At 43.7% G+C, this 27,203-nt stretch overlaps 1 protein-coding gene across 4 annotated transcripts in view; it reads right to left on the reverse strand.

The window, feature by feature from the left end:
* agbl5 (AGBL carboxypeptidase 5) overlaps window positions 1-27,203 on the reverse strand; it is a 165,749-nt gene that overhangs the window by 65,216 nt on the left and 73,330 nt on the right. For all 4 annotated transcript variants that reach the window (XM_068023763.1, XM_068023757.1, XM_068023751.1 and 1 more), the window contains 2 exons: window positions 24,382-24,563; window positions 2,240-2,460 (listed from right to left, as the gene is read on the reverse strand). In XM_068023763.1, the coding sequence (XP_067879864.1) occupies window positions 2,240-2,460; window positions 24,382-24,563 (403 nt within the window). The remainder of the gene's footprint in view (window positions 1-2,239; window positions 2,461-24,381; window positions 24,564-27,203) is intronic.

A 27,203-nucleotide genomic window follows, 5' to 3' on the forward strand; every position in this document is an offset into this window, starting at 1 on the left:
ATATTGAAAATGCAGAATGAAGATGGAAGGATCACATCAGTGTAGGAAAAAGGCAGGATGACGAATCTGCAATTTACTCTTCGAAGAAATTCTAGGAAGGATAACTGAATGAAGGCTAAATACCACATCTTATTTACTAAATTGTATTTAAATACCTATGGACATATGTGATGGAGCAATGTTTAAACATCCTGGCTGAATAATTACTTTTTTGGCTAATGCAAAACAATCATAAGATTATTTTTCCACATAGCATTCAATAGAAAGCAGCTGTCTAGCGTTCGGACAAGTGGTTTTCTGAAGCAAGTGGTTTGCTATCGTTCAGATAATGTCATTTTTGTTATTGTTCAAATATCATCACCTCTACTATTGTTCAGTTATTGTCATTTTTACTGCCTCCGGGACTACATAAAAGTGCATTATTTGGGCAGCAAATCACAATGCACCCAGTTTAAACATTCTCAGGATTGTTGCAGGGTTTTATGCCACACCAAATCACTCGCTCTACCTATAAATGGATGTTTAGGCCTGGCTCAAGGACTCAGGAACTAAAAAGGAAGAAAAGTCTAGTTAATAGAGTTCATTAAAGGCATGGTGATAACTATTCCTTTAAAAAGAGTTGCATGAGCAAACCATAGCTCTGTGCAGAGAAAACTTTCACTTTATCTGATAATTATTCATCTGCCAATTCGGAACAAAATGAAATTTGATAAAAGCATCAATTTATCAAAAATTCCAACAGCAAAGTTCAAGAAACAAATGTTCACATTCACAATAATCTTCAGCCACTCTGATATAGTTTCTCAGAACTCGTAACAAATTTGCCAATGAGATCTTAATGCAATGAAAAAAAAATGTCAATACTGTAATCTTGAGCAAGATGCAACAGGCAAATTAGAAATAAAATTTCAGATCTAAGAATGGCATACTACACTGAATCAGCACATGGAAAATGTATGCTTCAAGCTGCATCAGTTTAGGTATGTGAGAAATTCATTTTCCATGATTAACACTATATATTTGAGATCAGCAGCCTGGATCACAATACATATCCTGTAATTAATTTCAAAACACACTCACATTTTATTTTGGTGTATTATCAGTATATATTTCAGTTGTCTCTTTTGATTTTAGATTGTTCAACTTGTACTAACTGTCCAAATTTTTTTCTACATTTACACAAGATTTCTATTTTAATTGAGTAAACAAAAGTTCTTTTAAGATTCTGCACCCTCACCCAGCAATACTAGTAAAAGTACAAAAATGATAATAATCATGGTAGTTTGGATTTCACTGAATAGTTCTATAACATAAGAATTTGAAAATGTGCAAAAAAAATGACATGTTTTCTCATTCCAGGAAAGTGCACATTATTTTAAACCTCAATTTAGGTATTCTTGAGGAAATGAAAGAGGAATTCCAGAGCCACGAAGATGAAAGAGCAATTAACACCAATTGGAAAAGCAAATGAAAGTCATGCTTAGGAAATGGAAATACTAATAGATTGTAACTTTAGAGGTAATATTACTTCAAAACAATTAGACTGTAGGATATAAGTATTACTTAGCAATGCCTTTTAGCTTACTTTAAACTAGCAAACAAAGTATGCCAAGTTAAAAAGCGAATTCTGTGATAGAACAAATTCACTGTCCTTTTACTAGTAAACAATGCATTTATGGAGCCCCAGTACTAAAGTTATGTGTACAAGGGAAAAATGGACAGCTTGTTCCACTGTAATTGATCATGACAGCCAGTCACAGAATCATTAATCACCAGTCATGGTGTGTTCACAAGCCCTCACTATTCTGTCCATCTAGCTGAAGGAACAAGTAAGCAGTACCCATAGGGTCAATGGAAGAGGGGAGGATTTTTTTTTCCTTAAGTGCACTGATAACATTATGGTGTGGCATTGTTAGTTTCTTGTTCCTAACTTTTATTCTCCTAATCACCAGTGAACAGGTATTCCAGTGGATAGACACAACTGACACCTACTTTGCATGAATGAAACTCGTCTATTTCCATACTCGCTGAACAATTTAAAATGTTGTAAGGAATATATGTTAAGTACTATACATTTATATTTGTCATTATGCCAAAGAACATGGAGTACATTTAAAAAAGAAACAATGAGTAAAATCCAGGAAACCCATCAACAGCAATTGAGCTTTCCGTGCATAAAAGTCAACACAGCAGCGATATCTCAGTTACTGTTTACAGTACATACCAGAGGGAACCTTACCTCTCACCGGTCCGAGTGTTTTGTGGCCACCTTTTGAAGGATTATGATTTGATCCTGTTGCACAGGCCCCTTTGGCTATTCCAGGGCTGTAGCCAAATGCGAAACTGGGAGACACTTTAATCTGAGATGGATTTTGTTGCCCAGTGCTGTTTCCAGAGATGCCATTTCCATTACTTTTGGTCTTACTGAGGAAATTTTCTGAGACGGAGGATGTTATCCCACTATGTTTAAGTAAAGAGAGAACAAGTACTTTTAAACATCTGATATAAACCACAATGACTACCAGCCTCGTAAATAATTATCTCCTTTCAGTAACACAATGCATGTAAAATTCTCTTTTGTTTCACCTGAAGACATTGCAAAAGCACCATACACTAACAGAATGAAAACATAAACACGTAAGACTAAATAAGCCAATTACTCATAGTGAGAACAGCTTCCGAATAAACTCGATTTTTGCCAAAGCTCAGTCAGAAGTATATGCAGCTATTTAAAATTTGTTTGCACAGTATTTATAGTCTATTATTGTTGCAAAAATATTTTTGTTTGGAAGCATACCAAATAAACAATCATGACGTTTTAGTTATTTGCACTGCAATAACAGTAATGCCACTTCTTTTTAAACAAAAGTGCATAACCATCTGTAGTAACCCCCCTCCTCCTGCAAAAAAAAATCAAACAAAGATTTAATCAGAGATGCAGAAACACTGCAGCTACAAAATACAGCTTTGATCATCTAACCAGGGACCAAGATACTGCTGTTAATAACCCCACTCTGAGGATTTTGAAAAGTCCTCGAGAATAATATATTCTAATGCCTGCATGTTTTAAATCCAATTCTGCACCTTGTTCAATCATGGCTAAAATTGGCAAGAAGCCACGTAAACAACTGTAATTAAACTAATGGGTGTTGGCTGGTGGATCTGGCAGTGGAATGGACACTTCTGAACAGCCATGAATGTAACCAGAATGTTGCCTATGCCCACTGGCACAATGAATTTGGTCTTTTATCTTCCTCTCCTCTCATCTTCATTTACCATCAAGCAGGGCACAAGTCTTGCTTTTGAAAAAGCTACCCAGCACAGAAGGAGGCCATTCAAGTCCAAGTCTGCACCAGCTCTTTAAAAAGAGCAATCCAGTTTTTATTATATTTGTTCATGGGATGCGGACGTTGTTGGTTCGGCCAGCATTTATTGCCCATCCTGAACTGCCCTAGAGAAGATGGTATTCAGCTGCCTTTTTGAACTGCTGCAGTCCTTGGGGTATAGGAACACCAATAGTGCTGTTAGGAAGGGAATTCCAGGATGTTGACCCAGCGACAGTGAAGGAACGGCGATATAGTTCCAAGTCAGGGTGGCATGTGGCTTGGAGGGGAACTTGCAGGTGGTGGTGTTCCCATGCATCTGCTGCCCTTGTCCTTCTACGTGGTAGAGGTCGTGGGTTTGGAAGGTGATGTCGAAGGAGCCTTGGTGAGTTGCTGCAGTGCATCTTGTAGATGGTACACAACGCTGTCACTGTGCGTCAGTGGTGAAGGGATGAATGTTGAAGGTGGTGGATGGGGTGCTTTGTCCTGGATGGAGTCGAGCTTCTACAGTGTTGTTGGAGCTTTGCCCATTCAGGCAAGTGGAGAGCATTCCATCACACTCCTGACTCGTGCCTTGTAGATGGTGGTCAGGCTTTGGGGAGAGCGGAATTCCTAGCCTCTGACCTGCTCTTGTAGCCACTGCATTTGTGTGATTGGTCCAGTTCAGTTTCTGTTCAATGGTAACCCCCAGGATTTTGATGGTGGGGATTCAGTGATGGTAATGCCATTGATCATCAAGGGGAAATGGTTAGATTCTCTCTTGTTTGGGGTGGTCATTTCCTGGTACTTGTATGGTGCGAATGTTACTTGCCACGTATAAGCCCAAGCCTGAATGTTGTCTAGGTTTTGCTGCATACGGACACAAGCTGCTTCATGATCTGAGGAGTCACGAATGGTGCACAGCCTTGTGCAATCATCAGCGAATATCCCTTATGGTGGAGGGAAGGTTATTGATGAAGCAGCTGAAGATGGTTGAAACGAGGACACTACCTGGAGGAACTCCTGTAGTGATATCCTGGGACTGAGATGATTGAGCTCCAACAACCACAACCATCTTCCGTTGTGCTAGGTATGACTCCAACCAGTGGAGAGTTTTCCTTGTTTCCCATTGACTCCAGTTTTGCTAGGACTCCTTGATGTCATACTTGGTCAAATGCTGCCTTGATGACAAGGGTAGTCACTCTCATCTCACCTCCGGAGTTCAGCTCTTTTGTCCATGTTTGGACCAAGGCTGTAATGAGGTCAGGAGCTGAATGGCCCTGGCAGAATCCAAACTGAGCGTCAGTGAGCAGGTTATTGCTGAGCAAGTGCCGCTTGATAGCGCTGTCGACAACCCCTTCCATCACTTTGGTGCTGATCGAAAGTAGACTGATGGGCAGTAATTGGCCGGATTGGATATGTCGTACTTGTTGTGTACAGGACATACCTGGGCAATTTTCTACATTGCTAGGTAGATGCCAAAGTTGTAGCTGTACTGGAACAGCTTGGCTAGGGGTGCGGTTAGGTCTGGAGCACAGGTCTTCCATACTATTGCTGGAATGTTGTCAGGGCCCATAGCCTTTGCAGTATCTAGTGCCTTCAGGCATTTCCTGATATCACATGGAGTGAATCAGATTGGCTGAAGACTAGCATCTGTGATGCTGGGGACCTCTCGCCTGCTCTTACCCCACATTGCTGCAATTTTTTTCTCCAAGTATTTTATATTTTAATATACACACACACACAAAATTATGATTTCTATATCCACAATTACAACGGAACCTATGCTGGAATTATACTTTTCCCAGTGATTGCACTACAACAGCATCATTAGCAAGAGAGTACAATCTGACAAGTTTACAGAGACAGTTTCCATTACGAATGTGAACATAAAAATTTAGAAGGGAAATACAAAAATTAGGACAGAATGTATGACTTTAAATTGCAGATATATCTGTATGCACTGATCCAATTAATTCGCAGCCTCTAGCCTCACTCACCCTGAAGACTATGCTTGATCAAAATTCCCTATGTGCAACACTACAAGAGATCAGCTATCATTTAATTATAAATAGAAAACAGAAGTCAAAAACAACAGTGAAGATGCATGCCCTCAGTTATCATTGTTGCTTTTTAGCTTTGGTAAGCTTGTCGCCAAAACCAATAAAGAATATTAATTCTCAAATATGCATAAAATATTCAACTGTAGAGAAAACTAACCTCAATGGAAATCAAACTCCATTCAACCTTGATGGGTAAAGAAACAAAGACTTGCATTTATATAGCGCCTTTCATGACCACAGGACATCCCAAAGCGCTTTACAGCCAATGAATTACTTTCTGAAGTGTAATCACTGTTGTAATGCAGGAAACATGACAGCCAATTTGTGCATAACAAGCTCCCACAAACAGCATTGTGATAATGAACAGAAAATCTAATTGTGATGTTGATTCAGGGATTAATATTGGCCAAGACAAAGGAAATAAAATCAACCGGGGGTCCATGCACCCAATTCCATTCCAATGGGAGACTGATTCGGTATTGGGTGCATTAATTGGGTACGTGCGAAAAGGCCAAGTGTCTAAATTACGCAATTGCATCCAGATCACAAAAAACTGAGTGAAGGTATGACCTGTAAACTGCATTTTATGCTCAGCAGACTCTTCAGAAGGATGAATAGTAACTCCAACCATTTCATAATATCTGTGAAACAAGGCACAGGTATATACTAAATACACTGACAATAAATGAAAAAATGACAGAAAGGAATACAGAGAGCTTCGGAAATAAGTCTAAGAAACAATTAGGAAGGTGAAGTGGAATCATCAAGGAATACAAAAAGAAATCGTTAAGTATTCTGCAGACTTATAAATAACAAAAGGAAAATTAGAGTAAAGATAATCTCACAGGTAATGACAGCAAAATAACAAAAATATGAAATTACTTTGCCTCTGTATTTACGAAGGAGGCGAACAGGATGGATAGGACATTAGACGAGATCAAAAAAGATATCAAAGTTTAAAACAGAAAGGGGGAAAATAATTGATAAACTAGTTAACCTTAGAAAGGATAAAGCCCTAATCTGATGATATGCATGTTTTGTTTATTGACAACAAATTGATAATCAAGTTTTTTTTAATTCATTCATAGGATGTGGGCGTCGCAGGCGATGCCAGCATTTATTGCCCATCCCTAATTGCCCTTGAGGTGGTGTTGGTGAGCTACCTACTAGAGCTGCTACAGTTCATATGGGATAGGTACACCCACAATGCTGTTAGGGAGTTCCAGGATTTTGCCCCAGCGACAGTGAAGGAACGGTGATATAGTTCCAAGTCAGGATGGTGTGTGGCTTGGATGGGAACTTGCAGGTGGTGGCGATCCCATGCATTTGCTGCCCTTGTCCTTCTAGGTGGTAGAGGTCGTGGGTTTGGAAGGTGCTGTCGAAGGAGCCTTGGTGCATTATTGCAGGGCATCTTGTAGATGGTACACACTGCTGCCACTGTGCATCAGTTGTGGAGGATATGCCGTGCCATGAGGTTACTGATTGTGGTTGAGTACAATTTTGCTGCTGCTGATGGCCCACAGTGCCTCATGGATGCCCAATTTTGAGTTACTAGATCTGTTTGAAATCTATCCCATTTAGCACGGTGGTAGTGCCACACAACACGATGGAGGGTATCCTCAATGTGAAGGTGGGACTTTGTCTCCACAAAGGACTGTGCACCGGTCACTCCTACCAGTACTGTCATGGACAGATGCATCTGCGGCAGGCAGATTGGTGAGGACAAGGTCAAGTATGTTTGTGCCTCACCACCTGTCGCATACCCAGTGTGGCAGCTATGTCCTTTAGGACTCAGCTAGCTCGGTCAGGAGTGGTGCTACCGAGCCACTCTTGGTGATGGACATTGAAGTCCCCCACCCAGAGTACATTCTGTGACCTTGCTACCCTCAGTGCTTCCTCCAAGTGGTGTTCAACATGGAGGAGTACTGATTCATCAGCTGAGGGTGGCCGGAAGGTGGTAATCAGCAGGAAGTTTCCTTGCCCTTGTTTGACCTGATGTCATGAGACTTCATGGGGTCTGGAGTTGATGTTGAGGACTCCCAGGGCAACTCCCTCCCTACTGTATACTAATCAAGTAACTTACTTCAGGAATAGAATTGAGGAGCTGTTTTGTTAAAATTGTGAAAAACCTTGGCTTGACTGCACTTGGAGTACTGTGAACAGTTCTGTTCTCCATATTACTGTGCAGGTGCAAAAAAGATTTACTAATATGATACCAGAACTGAGAAATTATAACTTTCAGGAAAGACTAAACAGGCTGGGGGCTCTTTTCTCTAGAAAAAAGTCTGAGGAGTGAACTACTATATTTCCCCACGATCAAATCTCTAATGAGCAGCACCTGAGAAGCTGGTTATTTGCCACAGGTTAAGCCCGACTAATTGGAGGTATAAAGTCTGAGGTCAGCATCAAACTGGCTTAAACATTCTCCTGTGGCCATTATGTAAGTATTGATCCCACCAGCAACACAAGAAACAGCACCTTATCTCAAACACCATCAGTTAAAAATAATTGAAAATCACGTAAAACTACATAAAATATTGAGCATTTTTTTTGTAAGTTCCTCCCTCATGACATACATCTAGGATATTTGTGAACATTCTGCCTTGTTACACAGTACACTGTAGGTATTTAGGAACAGTGAAAAACACATTGAATTTCTCCACGGCCAACTTGGTTTTCGGAACATTCTAGGTATGTAGCTCCACAGGTGCACGATCAAATCAACAACTCCTTTGATGTATTGCACACAAAATGTGCCAACAGCAGCAAGAATTTCACAGCTAACTCAAGCTCCAGAAAGATTAGCAGATAATTCTTAACATGAAAAAAACAATTTATGTGTAAGTGTCAGGCAAGCCCCCCACCTACCAAGACTGAGGTGCACATTATTTCACCACATGATCAAGCCCCTGACTGGAAGGACATTTGCGTAGTACTAGCAGTGTTGGAACCAAAGAGACCCAGTCGTTGCTTCCCCAATACAGAGAAGTAGTAGTCAGACCAGTTTTAGTCACATGACTAGCTGGCTGTTACGATTTGAACTTCCAAAGGATTCAAACTCAGAACACCGTGTGCTACTGGAACTGAAGCAAGAATTATAGCCTCTCCTGTCTGCCTGCTCCCATCTCCTTCCCATGGAACTGAATCTTGTGAAAACACACGAAACTCCAAGACAGAAAAGTCTCCTACGTGAACAAGGTTTAAGAACAACATTGGGCCCAGACGAAAGCAAAACTACTTACAAAAGGACTAAACCGCGAGCTCGAAGCATCGTAACAAGATATTGCCTCAAACTGTTCTACCTTATCTTTTCTGTCCCTATCTGCATGGGCATATCGCGTGTACATGCTAGCGTGGGCACGCCATATATCCGTAGGTGTGAACCATAATAGAGTTTAAGGTTTAATCAATTTTTTTTTCTTCAAACCTGAGAAAACCTGGTGTGCTCATTTCTTTGCTTTGTAATCGAAAACTGTGAAGAAGGATTCACAAAAAGTGGAGCTCAAAACGCTGTGTTTAAAATTAAACCCTGTTACACTAAGACCAGGTAAAAACAGTAAAAGACCCCTAGACACATTTCACACCTGGTTGTAAGAGTAAGTTTAGTTATTTTTTTGCCACCACACTTGTGTAATTTTTGCTATCCTATTACATGAACTTGGATATGTGTTCCTCACTAGTTACTGAGTGATTAAGCTTTGTAACAAAACAGGGATTTGGCTGTTTTGGTTTCTGATCGTCATTGGTACATTTTGGGCTGGATTTTACCAGCCCCCTGACATCGGGGGAGGGGACTGAAGATACCTCCGGGAAAGGCTCGCCATGGGCCTCAATACGGGGAAGGGCCTGCCCCATATTACCGGCGGCGGCCCCCCACCGCTTGGCAACGGGGATCTAACTAAAATATGTTAATCAATGTAAATTAGATGAATAAACACTTACCCTTTCATGATGGCCGTCCCAAGCTGATATTCCGGCTGGTTGCCGGAAATCCCGTGCCTTCGCATCTCCATCCGGAGATCTAAGGCAGAACACTGCTCGGGAAGGGGGAGGAGGGGGGGGAGCGGGAAAAACTCTTCCTAATGGTTGCGGGGATGGTGGGAAGGGGCCGAGGATCAAAGGATATAAAGTTCGGGAGGAATGTTCAGGATCTGAATTAAAGTCTTTTTGGAGCGGGGGGGCAATTTATATATAGATTACTCATTGAGGGGGATGGGAGAGGGGATTCGCAGCGGCTCAGCGGTGCACATCTCGCGCATGCGCCGCACTGTTTTTGAGCTTTTAAAATTCAGCCCTTTGTTTCTCTGAGATTTGTTTAAGGTTTATTAATTCAGATATTGATAACAGCTAAGTGCTTGTTTCAGCCATGCCTAATTTTGACTCTACAGCATGACACACTTTCATGTGTGTGACTTTAAGAGACCACACTCTGCTCTTGGGCAAAGGAACATTGCTAGCCGTACATTATTTCCCCAGAGACTTTCTATGGATTTTGCACTGTAAGTGTAAGAGCCAAAATGGTGCAACACCCTCTAAAGGGGATATGGGACCTGTGTTAACAGGGCATAAAACAGCAAGTATTTGTAACCAATCAGAATGAACAATTGTTAATGAACAGTGCCATCTCTGAACCACGAAGTGTCAGTTAGAATAGTTAATTCAATGCCAAATCAGGAACAGAAAGCAGAATAAAGAGAGGGAAATAAAGATGGAATTGAGAAAGATAGAGACAGAAAAAAGTTTAAAATATTAAAATTGTTTATTTTTTTAAATCTCCAACAATAATAATCGAAAAGGAATGAGACTCAAGACAATGTAAAAACTTATTTTCAGTGGCCGAGAGATTGCTTGGCAATAATTAGGACTTATCAACAACGTCCCCTCTAATTTTTTCATTATGCGCGGCCTGTTCATTTAAGTGCACGGTAGCACATGTGCGGTATCTTAAAGGGCATGACTTGTGTGTGCCTGTGTGGTAACTTCCGCATTGCAGTGCAGCCCTGCACCCATGCATACTAGAGGGAACATTGCTCATCATACCATTAAAACTTTATTTACGTTGGAACGGACAAGTCCTAAATTCTACTGGAGAGTTCAGCATGCATTTACCACACAGCGTGGATCTACCACGGAAGCACAGCAACTTCATGCCCTTTCACATATTTCAATGCCGAGTCTCGCAGAGCAATTTGGGCAGCATCTTCCAGATTTCCACATTTAACTGTGCATGCGTGGTATCTGGAAGTTGCTGTCTGATTTACTCCAATAACGGTGAGCTTCATAAGCCTCACTGCTAGTTCTACAGCGAAATCCAGTCCATTGTACAATGGCTGCGTTTGTTGACATGACCACTAGGTGGCGCAGTACTAGCACATGCACAAATGCAGCTTCTTCCACTGAAACGTCACTGTCTGCGACATTCAGGCAGCTGCCAGGATTAAAGATGGTGTTGCTCAGAAAAATAACTCCAACCCAAAAATCCCCTCTATCGGTCCCTCCTGCGCCCGTCTTCTCACTGCTGCCTTCCCTTAAACACTCGCTACAGCCTCACTGTTTCCCCCCCTCCCTCAGCTGCTCGCTCCAGACCTCGCCACTGCTTCCCCCCTTCCCCTCCCCTTGGCCGATTGTTCCCCGCTCCTCGCTGACCGCCCACCCCACCCACCACCCTGCTCTCCAGTCACTCACTCCCCACTTCCATTCCACACCCCGCCCCCCCCCCCACCACAGATGCCAGTTCCAGGCCGCACCACTTCCCTCCTCTCGGCCACTCACACCCATGTTCAATCGTCCCCTGATGCATCACCCGAAGAAGCAAGGCTGGCCGCGAGGGGTGACGGAGCAAGTCGCCGAGAGAACGGAAGCGGCGCGGCCCAGAGCTAGCGGCTGGGGGAGGGGGTGGGGGGAGGAGCAGACAGCAAGCAGCCGGACTGCGGGGTGGCTGGGGGAAGCGAGGAACAACTGGCCAAGGGGAGTGGGGGGGGGGGGGTGGGGGGGAAGCAGTAGCGAGGTCTGGAGCAGCTGAGAGGGGGGTGGGGGGGAGGAGGCGTTGAGGCCTGCAGCTAGTGGCTGAAGGGGGGGCGGGGAGCGCAGCCAGCGGGGCGGGGAGAGTAGTAGAGTGGGGGAAGCAGGCAGGGGAGCGAGTAGCAGGCATCGAGCTCCAGCCTCAAAGTGCCTCATTCAGCCGCTCGATGATGCTGGCGTTACACGATGACGTTTTCCCAGACATGCGCCAATTAGTCCTGGCAAGACGTAGGCTGTGTATGCACAGCATCTCACTGAGAGCAGGAGACCGTTTGCGCATGTGCGCAGCTTGGAACACGCTGATGATGTCAGTGGGCTGCTGCGTTGTCAGGAGTCACTTTGTTGTATAATACTTTTGAGGACCAAATCCTCTAAGGGCATTTTCAGGTGCGGTACCTTTGAAAGGCATAACATGATTAGTACACATTAGACACAGGAGTGGCAGGGAGGGTAAACAGGCACAAGGCTCGCAATGCAAGATTGCACTGCACCTGTTCAATGTGATGTAGGAAGCATGCCGACTTCATGGTGCCTGCTCTTTACCATGATTGCGGTGTGCAGCCAGCATTAAATAAACGTGCTGAGTAGCTACATCCCTCATCAGTGGCCCCAAAATCGTGAATTGAAGCTAGTCTGCACTACTAAAGCCAGCCGGCATGCACTTCTTAAATGGGAGGTGTATTGTGCCTGGACTCCCCCTGGCTAGGGGGAGGCAGTGGCGTACTGGTATTGTCACTGGACTAGTAACCCAAAGACCCAGGTATTGCTCTGGGGACATGGGTTCGAATCCCACCACAGCAGAAGGTGGGATTTGAATTCAATTAATAAATCTGGAATTTAAAGCTAGTCTAATGATGGCCATGAAACCATTGTCGATTGTTGTAAAAACCCATCTGGTTTACTAATGTCCTTTAGGGATGGAAATCTGCTCTCCTTACCCGGTCTGGCCTACGTGACTCCAGATCCACAGCAACGTGGTTGACTCTTACATGCCCTCGAAATGGCCTAGTAAGCCACTCAGTTCAAGGGCAATTAGGGGATGGGCAATAAATGCTGGCCTGGCCTGCGACGCTCACATCCCATGAAAAAAAAACAGGCAGTGGAGGGCCTTGCACAAGTCACTCTGACATGTAAAAAGACTGAAAAATGACACATGGGAGATCGCGTGCTTCAAGGTTCTCAGGTGTTGCACTGCAGGCCTTGGTGGAGGAGGTGCAAGGGAGGAGCGAAGTGCTGTATCCGCAGGGGACTAGGAGACACTCCAGACCAACACCTAGAAGGCAGTGGGACCAAATGGCCATGGTGGTCAATGTCAGCAGTGAAGTCTTGAGAACCTGGATATAGTGTCACAGGAGTGATCAAGGTCAGTAAAATTATCTTCAAATGCCATGCACCAACTGTTCCACTCGCCTCAGAGGCTGTTCAGTGCACAACCTCATCACTCATCTGCTGACCATCTTAATCAATCAGAACTCTTACCTAACATTCATTGCTGCACCTCACCTACACACTTAGCACTGCTGCAAGCATTACACCTATATCTCACAGCTTATTTTAAAAAAATTGTGGGTGTTGCTGGCAAAGCCAGCATTTATTGCACATCCCTAATTGTCCCCGAGAAGGTGGTGTTGAGCCACCTGAACACCTTAGGTTTGCTGGTACATTTCAAAGTGCGGTTCAGAGTCAACATTGCTGACATCCTGGAGTCACATACAGATCAGATTTCCTTTCCCAAAAGAACGTTAGTGAATCAGATGGGTTTTTAACGACAATCTGGTAGTTACATGGTTAGCATTACTAATATTAGCTTTTTATTCCAGACTTATTTAATTAACTGAATTTAAATTCCTCAGTTGCCATTGTGGGACCTGAACTCATGTTTCTGGATCAGTAGTCTAGGCCTCTGTTTACCAGTCCAGGGACATGCAGGTCAAGGTGATTCACAACTGGAGGCAGCAGAAGCTAATCAGAGGGGAATAGGCACTCCTGCATGCCCTTACCCCCGTAGAAGAGACAGTGCTCGCCATTATTAGCATGGCCACGCATTAGGGTTTAAAACATAGAAAATGACGGTATCATACCCAATCCTCTTTCTCACATCCCATTCTCACCATCATCCTACAATTTCTTCAGATTTTCAAACTGCAGATTGTGTAAGCATGAACCTCTCGCATAATCGCCACCCCCTCACTGCCCAACACAACCTTATCCTTATGCCTTTCTCCTTTCAGATACCCAAGAACTGGCACCTGGCCAGACAGGGGAAGAAGAGCAACAAGTCACTGATGATGAAGAAAGACCATCTGTCAATTTAACACTCGCAGCCACCAGCTCAGATACTGACACTGCACGTAATTTAGAGGATAGCATAGAGGCAGGATCTGGGCGTGGTAAGACAGCAGGCACAAATGGCCTGCAGCAAGGACAGGAAGGAAAAGGGTTACGCAGGTACCAATGCACCAGAGGGCAAGGTGACACACGAGAACACAGATGAGTACATCAGTGGGGCCCGCTACAGATGAAGGCTGATTGGTATACACAATGAAATGCTTAGCACATTGGCAGGCCTGCCAGAAAGGCTGCATGCAATGTCAAGGAGCATGAAGGAGTCCAGCACCAATTTTGAACAGGGCTTTGCGCAGAGCTCGCAACCCATCCTTTCCAGCATGGAAATGATCGTCAACTCCATTAGCCCATTTGTAGACCCAACTATGATGGGGAGTCTGATGACCAATGTCTCAGCTTCCATTGCAGCACAAGCAGAAGCCACCCAAGGTCTGGGTGCTGCAGTGGAAGCTCAGACTTCTGAAATGCAAGCTTAGACTGTTGCCATTATGTCTGTCTAAGAGCGAAGACCAAAGTACTGAAAGTCCTCATCAGGGAACTCCTCTTTGCTGACGATGCTGCATTAACATCTCACACTGAAGAGCGTCTGCACAGTCTCATCAACAGGTTTGCGGCTGCCTGCAACGAATTTGGCCTAAACATCAGCCTCGAGAAAACGAACATCATGGGACAGGACGTCAGAAATGCTCCATCCATCAATATCGGCGACCACGCTCTGGAAGTGGTTCAAGAGTTCACCTACCTAGGCTCAACTATCACCAGTAACCTGTCTCTCGATGCAGAAATCAACAAGCGCATGGGAAAGGCTTCCACTGCTATGTCCAGACTGGCCAAGAGAGAGTGTGGGAAAATGGCGCACTGACACGGAACACAAAAGTCCGAGTGTATCAAGCCTGTGTCCTCAGTACCTTGCTCTACGGCAGCGAGGCCTGGACAACGTATGTCAGCCAAGAGCGACGTCTCAATTCATTCCATCTTCGCTGCCTCCGGAGAATCCTTGGCATCAGGTGGCAGGACCGTATCTCCAACACAGAAGTCCTCGAGGCGGCCAACATCCCCAGTTTATACACACTACTGAGTCAGCGGCACTTGAGATGGCTTGGCCATGTGAGCCGCATGGAAGATGGCAGGATCCCCAAGGACACATTGTACAGCGAGCTTACCACTGGTATCAGACTCACCGGCCGTCCATGTCTCCGCTTTAAATACGTCTGCAAACGCGACATGAAGTCCTGTGACATTGACCACAAGTCGTGGGAGTCAGTTGCCAGCGATCGCCAGAACTGGCGGGCAGCCATAAAGGCGGGGCTAAAGTGTGGCGAGTCGAAGAGACTTAGCAGTTGGCAGGAAAAAAGACAGAGGCGTAAGGGGAGAGCCAACTGTGTAACAGCCCCGACAAACAAATTTTTCTGCAGCACCTGTGGAAGAGCCTGTCACTCTAGAATTGGCCTTTATAGCCACTCCAGGCGCTGCTCCACAAACCACTGACCACCTCCAGGCGCTTACCCATTGTTGCCCGAGACAAGGATGCCAAAGATGATGATGATTATGGCTGCAGATACCTGTATTCAAAAGGAGCTTGCAGAGTGTCAGAGCAGTCCAGCAATCTGTCGGGCACCTGATTACTAGGATTGCTGAGGCCAGGGAGAGTGGCAGTGGCTCCATGGAGCACAAATTGGCTGTCCTCTCTCAAGAAAACAGCATTCGTCCTCCCATCCTGGCCATTCCACAAGTGCCCTTGCTGTTGCCTGTCATTCAGCCAGCCCAGACTGCTGCCATCTATGCCAAAATGGTGCAGTCTGCAGCTGGGCAATCGAGGCGCAGAGCCTCTGAGGCCATCTGCAGTCTCCTCCAAAGAAAGTCAAAAGCCTTCCATTAGCCATGCTGCGGCTACCGGGTTAGCACTGTGCAGCAGTACTAGGACAGGCAAAGGCACACTGAGGACAGGCATTAAGGGGATAGATAAGGGTGATCAGTTTGCATAAGCATGCAATACGGCATGCTTTGATTTAGAAATTTGGCTTGGAATGTTTATATTGTGTTGGCTTTAATTCTTGCATTGTGGCCAAGCGGACACTGTGATGGTCAGTAACAGAGGGAAGGTAAAGTGTGGGACTGGTGGTGAACGGAGAATTGGGGTTGTGTTTACTGGTATAACAGTCGGTTGAGTTGTTCAGGGACAGTCCAACCAGAAAGTTGCTATCTTGGTTGTGTCCTCCTTTCTTCTTTCTGCTCCTCATATAAGCTGGTGGCAAGGCTGTGCCCTCATAACTGTAAGGTTGTACAACATGCAGCAGACTACCATGAATCCTGATAACTGCTCCAAGTGCAGCAGGGCTCCTCCAGACCAGTCCAGGTCGCAGAAGCATTGTTTCAGCAGGCCAATGGTCTGCTCTTCCACATTTTCATGTGGCAGCACAGCTTTCATTGTGTACTTGCTGCCCAAGTCTGTGTGGGTTGTTCACCAGATTCAAGAGACATGTTGTCAACAGATAGCCTTGTCGCCCAGTAGTCATCCTTGGTTTGCTGTGGTGGCGCAAAATGTGGACTGCTGCAGAATGAAGGCATTATAATTGCTGCCAGGATACCTGGCACTAACTTGCATAATTCTATGTCCATGGTCACATAATAGCCGGACCTTGAAGGTGTGGAACCCCCATCAGTTCTGGTACATCTCAGAGTTGACATGTGGTGCCCACAAAGCGATATGTGGGCAGTCAATGGCACCATGGGGAAGCCTGCAATCCTTGCGAAACCTACAATCCTCGTAAAACCATGTGCTTGCTCCGCCTGCTGCATAGTAAGAGAATGAAATGTAGTCAGCTCTCTTTGAACAGAGAGCACAATGACCTCCTTTACGCAACAGTAGACAGCAAACTGAGATGTTGCAACTATCGCCAGCTCTAGCCTGGAAGGAGCAAGACACACTAAAGTTCATGGCATGGTAACCTTCACAGCCACTAGCAATGCAGTTCTCACCCTGCACTGAGGTTGCAGTTGTGGCTGCAACAGAAGGCGGATTTCAGTGAGGTCTTCATTACCGAAGTGCAGATGCCTCACACATTGTTTTGCGCTGAAGTTCAGGTAGCAGAATTTTTTTTTATATTCGTTTCATGGGATGTGAGCGTCACTGGCCAGGCCAGCATTTATTACCCATCCCTAATTGCCCTGGAGAAGGTGGTGGTGAGCTGCCTCTTGAACCACTGCAGTCCATGTCGGGTAGATACACCCACAGTGCTTTGAGGAAAGGAATTCCAGGATTTTGACCCAGCAACAGTGGCAATATAGTTCCAAGTCAGGATGGTGTGTGGCTTGAAGGGGAACGCAGGTGGTGGTGTTCCTACACATCTGCTGCCCTTGTCCTTCTAAGTTGTAGAGGTCACGGGTTTGGAAGGTGCTGCCTGAGAAGCCTTGATGTGTTGCTGCAGTGCATCTTGTAGATGGTACACACTGCTGCCACTGTGCATCGGTGGTGGAGGGAGTGAATGTTTGTGGATGGGGTGCCAATCAAGCGAGCTGCTTTGTCCTGGATGATGTCGAACTTCTTGAGTGTTGTTGTAGCTGCACCCATCCAGGTAAGTGGCGAGTATTCCATCACACTCCTGACTTGTGCCTTGTAGATGGTGGACAGGCTTTGGACAGTCAGGACGTGAGTTACTCACCGCAGGATTCCCAGCCTCTGACCTGCTCTTGCAGCCACGGTATTTATATGGCTACTCCAGTTCAGTTTCTGGTCAAGGTAAGCTCCAGGATGTTGATCGTGGGGGCTTCAGCGATTGTAATGCCATTGAACGTCAAGGGGAAATGGTTCGATTCTCTCTTGGTGGAGATGGTCATTGCCTGGTACTTGTGTGGTGCAAATGCTGCTTTTGTTACAATTGCTCTCTGAACATCCTGGGTGGATAGGGCCTCCTGCTGAGAACCCTCCTCCCCCTCTTCCTTTCTGTCCTAGCAGCTTGTACTGCTCTGCATGGACTCTGCACTCTCTCCCGGTCATGTTGTAGTCCAAGGGAAATGCCTACTACTGCACCGATGTCTGACATGATAGAATTCTTCATTAAGATGGAGAGTGAGAGCGTCGTTTCCGAGACTAGGGTCCTGAATCTAAATAAAGGAAACTATGAAGGTATGAGGCGCGAGTTGGCTATGATAGATTAGGGAAAGTTAACTAAAGGGTTGACAGTGGATAGGCAATGGCTAGTATTTAAAGAGCGCATGGATGAATTACAACAATTGTTCATTCCTGTCTGCCGCACAAATGAAAAAGGAAAAGTGGCTCAACCGTGGTTTACAAAAGAAATTAGGGATAGTATTAGATCCAAGGAGAAATATAAAATAGCCAGAACAAGCAGCAAACCTGAGGATTGGGAGCAGTTTAGCATTCAGCAAAGGAGGAACAAAGGGATTGATTAAGAAGGGGAAAATAGAGTATGAGAGTAAGCTTGCAGAGAACATAAAAACTGACTGTAAAAGCTTCGATAGATATGTGAAGAGAAAAAGATTAGTGAAGACAAATGTGGGTCTCTTACAGTCAGAAACAGGGGAATTTATAATGGGGAATAAAGAAATGCAGACCAATAAAATACACACTTTGGTTCTGTCTTCACAAAGGAGGACACAAATTACCTCCCAGAAATGTTGGGGAACATAGGGTCTAGTGAGAAGGAGGAACTGTACAAAATCAGTATTCGTAGGGAAATGGTGTCAGGGCAATTGACGGGATTGAAGGACGATAAATCCCGTGGGCCTGATAATCTACATCCCAGAGTACTTCAGGAAGTGGCCCTAGAAATAGTAGATACATTGCTGGTCATTTTTCAAAATTCTATGGATTCTGGAACAGTTCCAACGAATTGAAGGGTAGCTAATGTAACCCCACTATTTAAAAAAGGAGGTAGAGCGAAAACAGGGAACTATAGTCCGGTTAGCCTGACATCAGTAGTGGGGAAAATGCTAGAGTCCATTATAAAAGATGTAATAGCACAGTAACAGAATCGGACAAAGTCAACATGGATTTACGAAAGGGAGATCATGCTTGACCAATCTACTGGAATTTTTTGAGGATGCAACGAGTAGAATAAGGGAGAACCAGTGGATGTGATGTATTTGGACTTTCAGAAGGCTTTCGATAAGGTCCCACAAACGAGATTAGCGTACACAATTAGAGCACCTGGGATTGGGGGTAAGGCACGGACATGGATAGAGAACTGGTTGGCAGACAGGAAACAAAGAGTAGGAATAAACGGGTCTTTTTCCGAGTGGCAGGCAGTGACTAGTGGGGTACCGCAAGGATCAGTGCTAGGACCCCAGCTATTCACAATATATATTAATGATATTGATGAAGGAATTAAATGTAATATATCCAAATTTGCAGATGACACAAAGCTGGGTAGGAGTCTGAGCTGTGAGCAGGATGCAGAGAAGCTCCAGTATGATTTGGACAGATTGCGTGAGTGGGCAAATACATGGCAGATGCAGTACAATGTGGATAAATGTGAGGTTACCCACTTTGGTGGCATAAACATAAAGGCAGATTATCTGAACGGTGATAGATTGGGAAAGGGGGAGGTGCAGTGAGACCTGGGTGTCCTTGTGCACCAGTCGCTGAAAGTAAGCATGCAGGTGCAGCAGGCAGTTAAGGCGGCACAGAAGCAAGGATGTCTTGCTGAAATTATACAAGGCCTTGGTGAGACCACATCTGGAGTATTGTGTGCAGTTTTGGTCTCTTTAACTGAGGAAGGATGTTCTTGCTATGGAAGGAGTGCAGCAAAGGTTCACCAGACAGATTCCTGGGATGGCAGGACTGATGTATGAAGAGAGATTGGGTCGATTAAGCTTGTATTTGCTAGAGTTTAAAAGAATGAGAGGGAATCTCATAGAAACCTACAAAATTCTAACAGGACTGGATAGACTACATGCAGGAAGGATGTTCCCAATGGCGGGGATGTCCAGGACCAGGGGTCACAGTCTAAGGATAAGAGGTAAGCCATTTAGGACTGAGATGTAGATGGATTTCTTCACCCAGAGTGGTGAACCTGTGGAATTCTCTGCCACGGAAAGCAGTTGAGGCCAAATCATTAAATATATTCAAGAAAGAGTTACATATAGTTCTTGGGGCTAAAGGGATCAAGGGATATGGGGAGAAAGCAGGAAGAGGGTACTGAGTTTGGATGATCAGCCATTGAATGGCAGTGCAGGCTCAAAGGGCTGAATGGCCTACTCTTGCTCCTATTTTTCTATATTTCTATTAACTGGTTTGTGCAGAAGCCTTAGGTCAGCAAAAAGTCCTTCAGCACCTGCCACACCAATTCATGTGGACTTAAGAAACTTTAATGAACTCTAGAATACACCAAACACTTGTACAATCTTGGTAACTGCCAGCAAAAATCAAATCGCAACTAATCTGTAAGTAATTGATGATCCCTTTAAATAATGCTGGTGGGGAGTACTTCAGGTTGTTGAACACAGCCTCAGCTTGATTAAGAGAGTGCATTAGCTCACCACCACCTGTCCAAGGGCAATTAGGGATGGGCAATAAATGCTGGCTTAAACAGCGATGCCCACATCCCACGAACGAATCAAAAACGCTGGAGTTTTACACTCCAAAACTGCAGAATGGCGTCAAGTGATCATTATACACTGATTGACGTCATGATCTGCCTACTCTACATACTTCCAGTGGATATTCACTGCTCATGCTAACAGCCTCACCAGTATGGACACTATGGATCCAAATTTTGCGCCAATGATTTTTAATTATATTGGCTGACTAGCAAATCTCCTGCGGTGCCAAAATACTGCAGATGCTGGAAATCCAAAATAAAAACAGAAAATGCTGGAAATACTCAGGTCAGGTAGCATCTGAGGACAGAGAAACAGAGTGAACGTTTCAATTCAATAACGTTTCATCAGAACTGGGAAAAATTTGAAATGTAATAGGTTTTGAGCAAGTGAAAGTGGTGGGGGGGGGGGGGGTGGAGGTGGAAGGATGGAAAAAGAGAACAAAATGCCTGTGATAGGGTGGAAGACAGGGGATTAAAATCACAAGAGTTGGTGGTGCAGTTCCAAAGGAAGTGTAATGGGACAACAGTCTAGAGGTGTGAATGGCAGAATGATGAACAGCTGTCATCTGAGTGCAAAAACAAGAGGAAAAAGAGAGTGAAACCAAAACCTGCAAAGATAAAGGGGAAAAAAAACAGGGCAGAGTTTATGGTCTGATATTATTGAACTCAATGTCGAATCCAGGAAGTTGTAAAGTGCCTAATTGAAAAATGAGGTGCTCTCCTTGAGCGTCACTGGGACATTGCAGGAGGCAGAGGATAGAGGGGTCAGCGTGAGAGCTTGGAGGAGAATTAAAATGACAGACGACCAGAAGCTCCGGGTCACGCTTGTGGACTGAATGGAAGTGTTCCGCAAAGAAGTCACCCAATCTGCGTTTGGTCTTCCCAACGTAGAGCAGATCACATTGTGAGCAGCAAATACAGTATACGACATTGAAAGATATAAACATAAATCGCTGTTTCACATGGAAGAAGTGTACGGGGCCTTGGATGGGAGGTGCTGTATTTCCTGCGCTTGCGTGGAAAGGTGTCATGGGAAGAGGGCGGCCATTGGGCGTGATTGAGGTGTGAAGCAGGGTGTTGCAGAGGGATTGGTCTGTTCAGAATGTTGAAAGGAGAGAGGAAGATCTATTTGGCGGTGCTGTCACGCTGACAGAGGATAATCCTTTGAATACGAAGGCTGGTGGGATGGAAGGTGAGGACAAAGGGAACCCTATCGTATTTGTGGGAGGGGAGGGGAGGGAAGGGAAGGGGCGACAGCAGAAGTGCAGGAAATGGGACGGACATGGTCAAGGGCCCTGTCAATCGTGGCGGGGGGGGAGGGGGTGGTATCCTTGGTTGAGGAAAAAGGAGGATATGTCAGAAGCGCTGGTATGGAAGGTTCCATTATCAGACAGGTGCGTTGGAGATGGAGAAACTGGGAGAATGGAGTCCTTACAGGAAGCAAGGTGTGAGGAAGTGCAGTCAGGAATCAATGGGCTTATAATGAATATTGGTTGATAGCCTATCCCCAGAAATGGAGACAGAAGTGGAGGAAGGGAAGGGAAGAAATGGAGATGAACCACGTGAAGTTGAGATGGGGTGGAAATTGGATGCAAGTTGATGAAACTTTGCAGTTCAGGGTGAGAACAGGGAATGGCACCAATACTGTTATCAACGTACTGGAATACAAGGGGGGGCGCTAAGTAGGACTGAACCAAAGAATGTTCCACATATCCACAAAAAGGCAGGCATTGCCAGGACCCATGCTGGTACCTTAGCAACACCTTTTATTTGGAGGAAGCGATTGGAGTTAAGGGAAACGTTGTTCAACATGAGAACGAGTTCAGCCGGGGGAAGAGGAGGGTGGTGGATACAGGCTTGTTGGACCTCCGTTCAAGGAAGAAGCGGAGAGCCCTCAGACTGTCCTGCTGGAGGATAGAGGTGTAAAGAGATTAGAAGTTCAACACCACAGATGCTGTCTGACCTGCTGAGTATTTCGAGCATTTTCTATTTTTAAATCATCTGCAGTGTTTCTCACAAGGATTCCAGAGTCTACAGCTGCTTTGATTTTAGCTGCTCACCTAACATGTCCCTTTAAGGCCACTCTCAAGTACCCTGAAATTTGAGAATTGGAACCATGTCAAAATTCCTAGGGTAAGTTAGAGGGCTCTAAATTGCTGTAAAATTCAAACCCCCAAGTCCATGACTGGCTTTCTCAGATTATTTTCTATCTGGAATGTGATGAATGCCAGTTAAATGTAAGATAGGTAAATCCCTTTCAATTATATGTCATATGTTAGCAGATCTGTTTTAATATGAAACAGTTATGACAATAACCTAGACTTAGAGTTTTGCTTTATTCTACATGTACGTATAATATTTTTAAGCTATGTAACAAACAATTGTGTCATATAGACTATTAGCTTGTAATCACCACAGCCTGATAGTCAGCAAGTTACTTATGATTCCTTTCAACATAAACATAACATGCTTTGAACTCGCAAAGCTTAAGACTTTGTGGATTGAAGCCAAGTGGAATTTTAAAGCCTATTTATCTTTCTAAGTTCCACAAGGTAAAAGCAAACTAATATTTTAACGATGGTCAGAGGCCCGTTAGCTTTAAGCGTGCAGTTAAGAAGGCAAATAAATGGTATGTTGCCCTTCATAGCGAAAGGATTAGAGTACATGAGCAAGGATGTCTTGCTGAAATTATACAAGGCCTTGGTGAGACCACATCTGGAGTATTGTGTGCAGTTTTGGTCTCCTTATCTAAGGAAGGATGTTCTTGCAATGGAGGGAGTGCAGCGAAGGTTCACCAGACTGATTCCTGGGATGGCAGGCCTGACGTATGAAGAGAAATTGGGTCGATTAGGCTTGTATTTGCTAGAGTTTAGAAGAATGAGAGGGGATCTCATTAAAACCTACAAAATTCTAACAGGACTGGACAGATGTTCCCAATGGTGGGGATGTCCAGGACCAGGGGTCACAGTCTAAGGATAAGGGGTAAGCCATTTAGGACTGAGATGTAGAGGGATTTCTTCACCCAGAGTGGTGAACCTGTGGAATTCTCTACCACAGAAAGCAATTGAGGCCAAATCAATAACTATATTAAAGAAAGCATTATAGTTCCTAGGGCTAATGGAATCAAGGGATACGGGGAGAAAGCGGGAACAGGGTACTGAGTTTGGACATCAGCCATGATCATATTGAATGGCGGTGCAGGCTCAAAGGGCCTAATGGCGTACTCCTGCTCCTATTTTCTATGTTTTTATGTTTAATGAAACAGCAAGAGCTATATGGATGAAATAAGCACTTTTCTGCTTCACAAGGCCATATAGTGCAGCTAGCATGTTAAGGAATTTATAGCTCCAATTAGGAATGAAACATATAAAGTTGTGGGAACATAGGTATACAAAGATAATTTTGAGAAATTACAACTATCAAACGGAATATTTTGTTTGATAAGAGAATAGCAATGGGTTGTTACAATGCTTTGTCCTTTCATTAATTTCACTCTCCCAATGTTTTATTTGTAACTGCCTGTCAGTCTAATGATCTAACTGACACATGTAACCAAAGTTACATGAGCTGTACCCTTCTCACCTTGAAATATAGGATCAGATACAGCTTAGGTCAGAGTGCACCCAGGAAGACGACAGTATGACAGCTATAGCCAAGGTAGAACATCTTTTCGTGCCTCCCAAGCTTGGTGATTACCAAGTCTGATAGTTTACGGATACAATTTAGTAGATTATGAATCTTACTATATAACTATAATATTGCAATGCATTCCTTTGTCGAACCTCAGAAATACATTGCACTCATTGCGCTCGACAGGGTAGATACAGGAAGGATGTTCCCCCTGGCTGCGGTTGGGGGGTGGCGGTGGGAGACTCGAGCCAGGGGACACAGTCTCAGAATAAGAGGTAGGACATTTAGAACTGAGATGAGGAAGAAGTTCTTTACTCAGAGGGTGCTGAATCTTTGGAATTCTCTACCCGAGGGCTGTGGAAGCTCAGTCTGAGTAAAGTTACGACTGAGTAAAATTTTACGACTTTGTAAAATTACGATCAATAAATTGTCACAACAGAATGTTTCGTAACTTACTTGGAACCTTTAGAAATCCTTGTAACATTTTTTTTTGACGTTGTTGTGTTTCTTGTATTTCGAAGATGCTTCAACATCCATGCACGAAGTTTAGTCAGACAGCTGTATTCTGACAAAACAACTCTTGGCCAAGGGTTGCAATCAGCCATATCCAAGGTTGCAATGGCTACAGCTCTCCCCACCTGAGGAAATGAGGGAAACAAATAGCTATTTAACAGATCAAACAATTCTTTTTATATAATAGCTATGGCTCTCCCTCATACTCCCTCTCAAAAAGGTTACTTTTTTCACCAAATATTTGCAGACCTACTCAGGTGTGTAATGCTTTGACCAAATGGAGGACGACAAGATCTAAGCCATGTCTCTATTCCATATTTCTGCAGCCTTTCAGAAGATCCAATGTAACGATGGCAGCCTCATTCTCTCAAAATTTATGAAATTATTCACTTACAATGTGTGGCATTATAAAACAGCTAGTTCGGAAGTCAATATTTGGTTATCAATTCTTCAATCCCTAAATTCAACTTTCAAATTCATTCTCCAATTTTCTACAGTTCAAGATTAAAGTTTCCTGATTGGTTAAACTGATCTAAAACCAGAAACTGCATGTACCACAAGTGGCCATGAGTCTTGTACAAACCAGGCTAAATTCCAGCTGTACAAATTTTTATATATTCAAATGTAACTTCAATTATACCAGAAAGCTGAGTACTGCAATGTTTTTATTTATTCCCCTATAAATAAAAAAAATGGTGTGCAGTGTTCAAGTATCTCTAGCATTGCCACTCATTTCATTTCAGGATTTCTGTAAATATATAAATGAAAACTGAATACCCAAGTCTGGTTTTCAAAATAGAAATACAACCCCTCGCTTCTTTCATTTCCAGTTCATCTTGGAGTCCCAATAACATTGGTTAAGATTTGTAAGGAATTTTCATCAGCAAAGTAAATAGAAGGACTCAAGCTACCCTGCTCCTGTCCCTGTTGTCGTCATCTAGTTTTGTAAATGATTAAAAAAATGTCAGCCTGACTGAACACTTATTCCAAAAGCAAATTACTTGATTCTCAATTTGCTGTCAATAAATGAAACATGCACATCATCGGATATAGTCAATTACTCACATATGATTTAGAGTTGTGAACGAAAGAGATTTGTTCAAAAAGTGTTCCTTTTATAACTGTATTCCAGATTGCGTAGCAAAATGAAGTGCATCAGGAAACCCAACCAAACTAATCTAAAAATTGTCCCAATACAGATTTGAAACATTCTGCATCTCCTTAGAAACTTGTTAACTTAGTAAGAAAGACTTCCATTTATATAGTGCCTTTCATGATTACCAGCATCTCAAAATGCTTTACAGCTAATGAAGTACTTCTGAAGTGTAGTCACTGTTTTAATATAGAAAACGTGGCAGCCAATTTGCGCACAGCAAAGTAGCTAGAATTAAGTGCTTTGAATGTTGTTGCATGAGGTGCCAAATGCACACTGATCCACAAAGAAACAGCATCAACAGGATCAGTGGAATTTATGAGTAATGAGCAATGAAAGGTTTAGATGTGTGGCTGAAAGAGTGGTATTGGGGGCAGGGGTTTCAATTAATGGGGCACTGGCACCAGTACTGGGGAAAGAGGAAGATGTTCCATTTGGATGGACTCTACCAAAACCAGGCTGGGTCCAATGTCCTGGCAAATCAAATAACTAGAGCAGTAGATTGGGCTTTAAACTAATAAGGGGAGGGAAGGTTCAGGAAAGGGTATAATTATAAATCTGTAGAAAAAAGTCAAGGCTGTAGTGCAGAGTAGCGATCTGGGAAAAATCAAGATGATCATGTCAGGAAGAGATGTAGAGTTTAACAATTATAGGACATTAGCGACTAAGGCTGCATCAAAGAAAAAAAAAGTTAAAATTAAAGGTGGAAAATCTGAATACACAAAGCATTGTAACTAAACAGATGAAATAATGGCAGAGAGGTAAGGGTTTAATCTGCTGGCTGTTACTGAGATGCGACTGCAGGGTAACCAAAGTTGAGAACTAAATATACCAAGAACCTGACGCTTAGAAAAAATAGGCAAAATGGAAAAGGAGGTAGGATAGTCCTGATAATGAAGGATCAAGTAAAGGCAGTTGGGAGAAAGGATCTTAACCTGGAAAATCAGGATGTAGAATCAGTATAAATGGAGATAAGAAATAAAGGGCAGAAAACACTGGTGGAAGTAGCTCATAAGCCCAACAGCAATCAGTGTTGGACAGAAAATAAATCGGAAAATTAGAGCAACATGTAACAAAGGTAACACAATAATCCTGGGGACTTCAATCTTCTAATAAAGTCAGAGTCATTTACAGTACAGAAAGAGGCCATTCGGCCCATCGAGTCCGTGACAGCTCTCCACAAAGCCATCTAGATAGTCCCACCCCCACATGTCCCACTCGATCCCTTTGGCCCTGCAAATTTATTTCCCTCTGAACTGGGAAAATTAGCTTCGAGGACGAATTCATGGAATGCATTCAAGACAGTTTTCTAGAACAATATGTTGCAAAGTCAAATAGGAAACAGGCTATTTTAGACCTAAAATAGTGCAATGAGGCAAGGTTAATTAGTAATAGTAAAGTATCATCGAGGAAGAGTGATCATAATATCATGAATTTCATATTAAATTTGGAACAATGTGATTGAATCCAAACCTAGGGTATTAAATTTAAACAACGGCAATTACAGAGGTATGGGGCCAAGTTGCCTGAGGTAGACTGGGAAATTAGAGTAAAAGATATGACGGTAGATAAGCAATGGCAAACATTTTTTAAATAATCATGATGAATATAC

Source organism: Heterodontus francisci, chromosome 3, assembly GCF_036365525.1.
Source record: "Heterodontus francisci isolate sHetFra1 chromosome 3, sHetFra1.hap1, whole genome shotgun sequence".
Lineage (NCBI taxonomy): Eukaryota > Metazoa > Chordata > Chondrichthyes > Heterodontiformes > Heterodontidae > Heterodontus > Heterodontus francisci.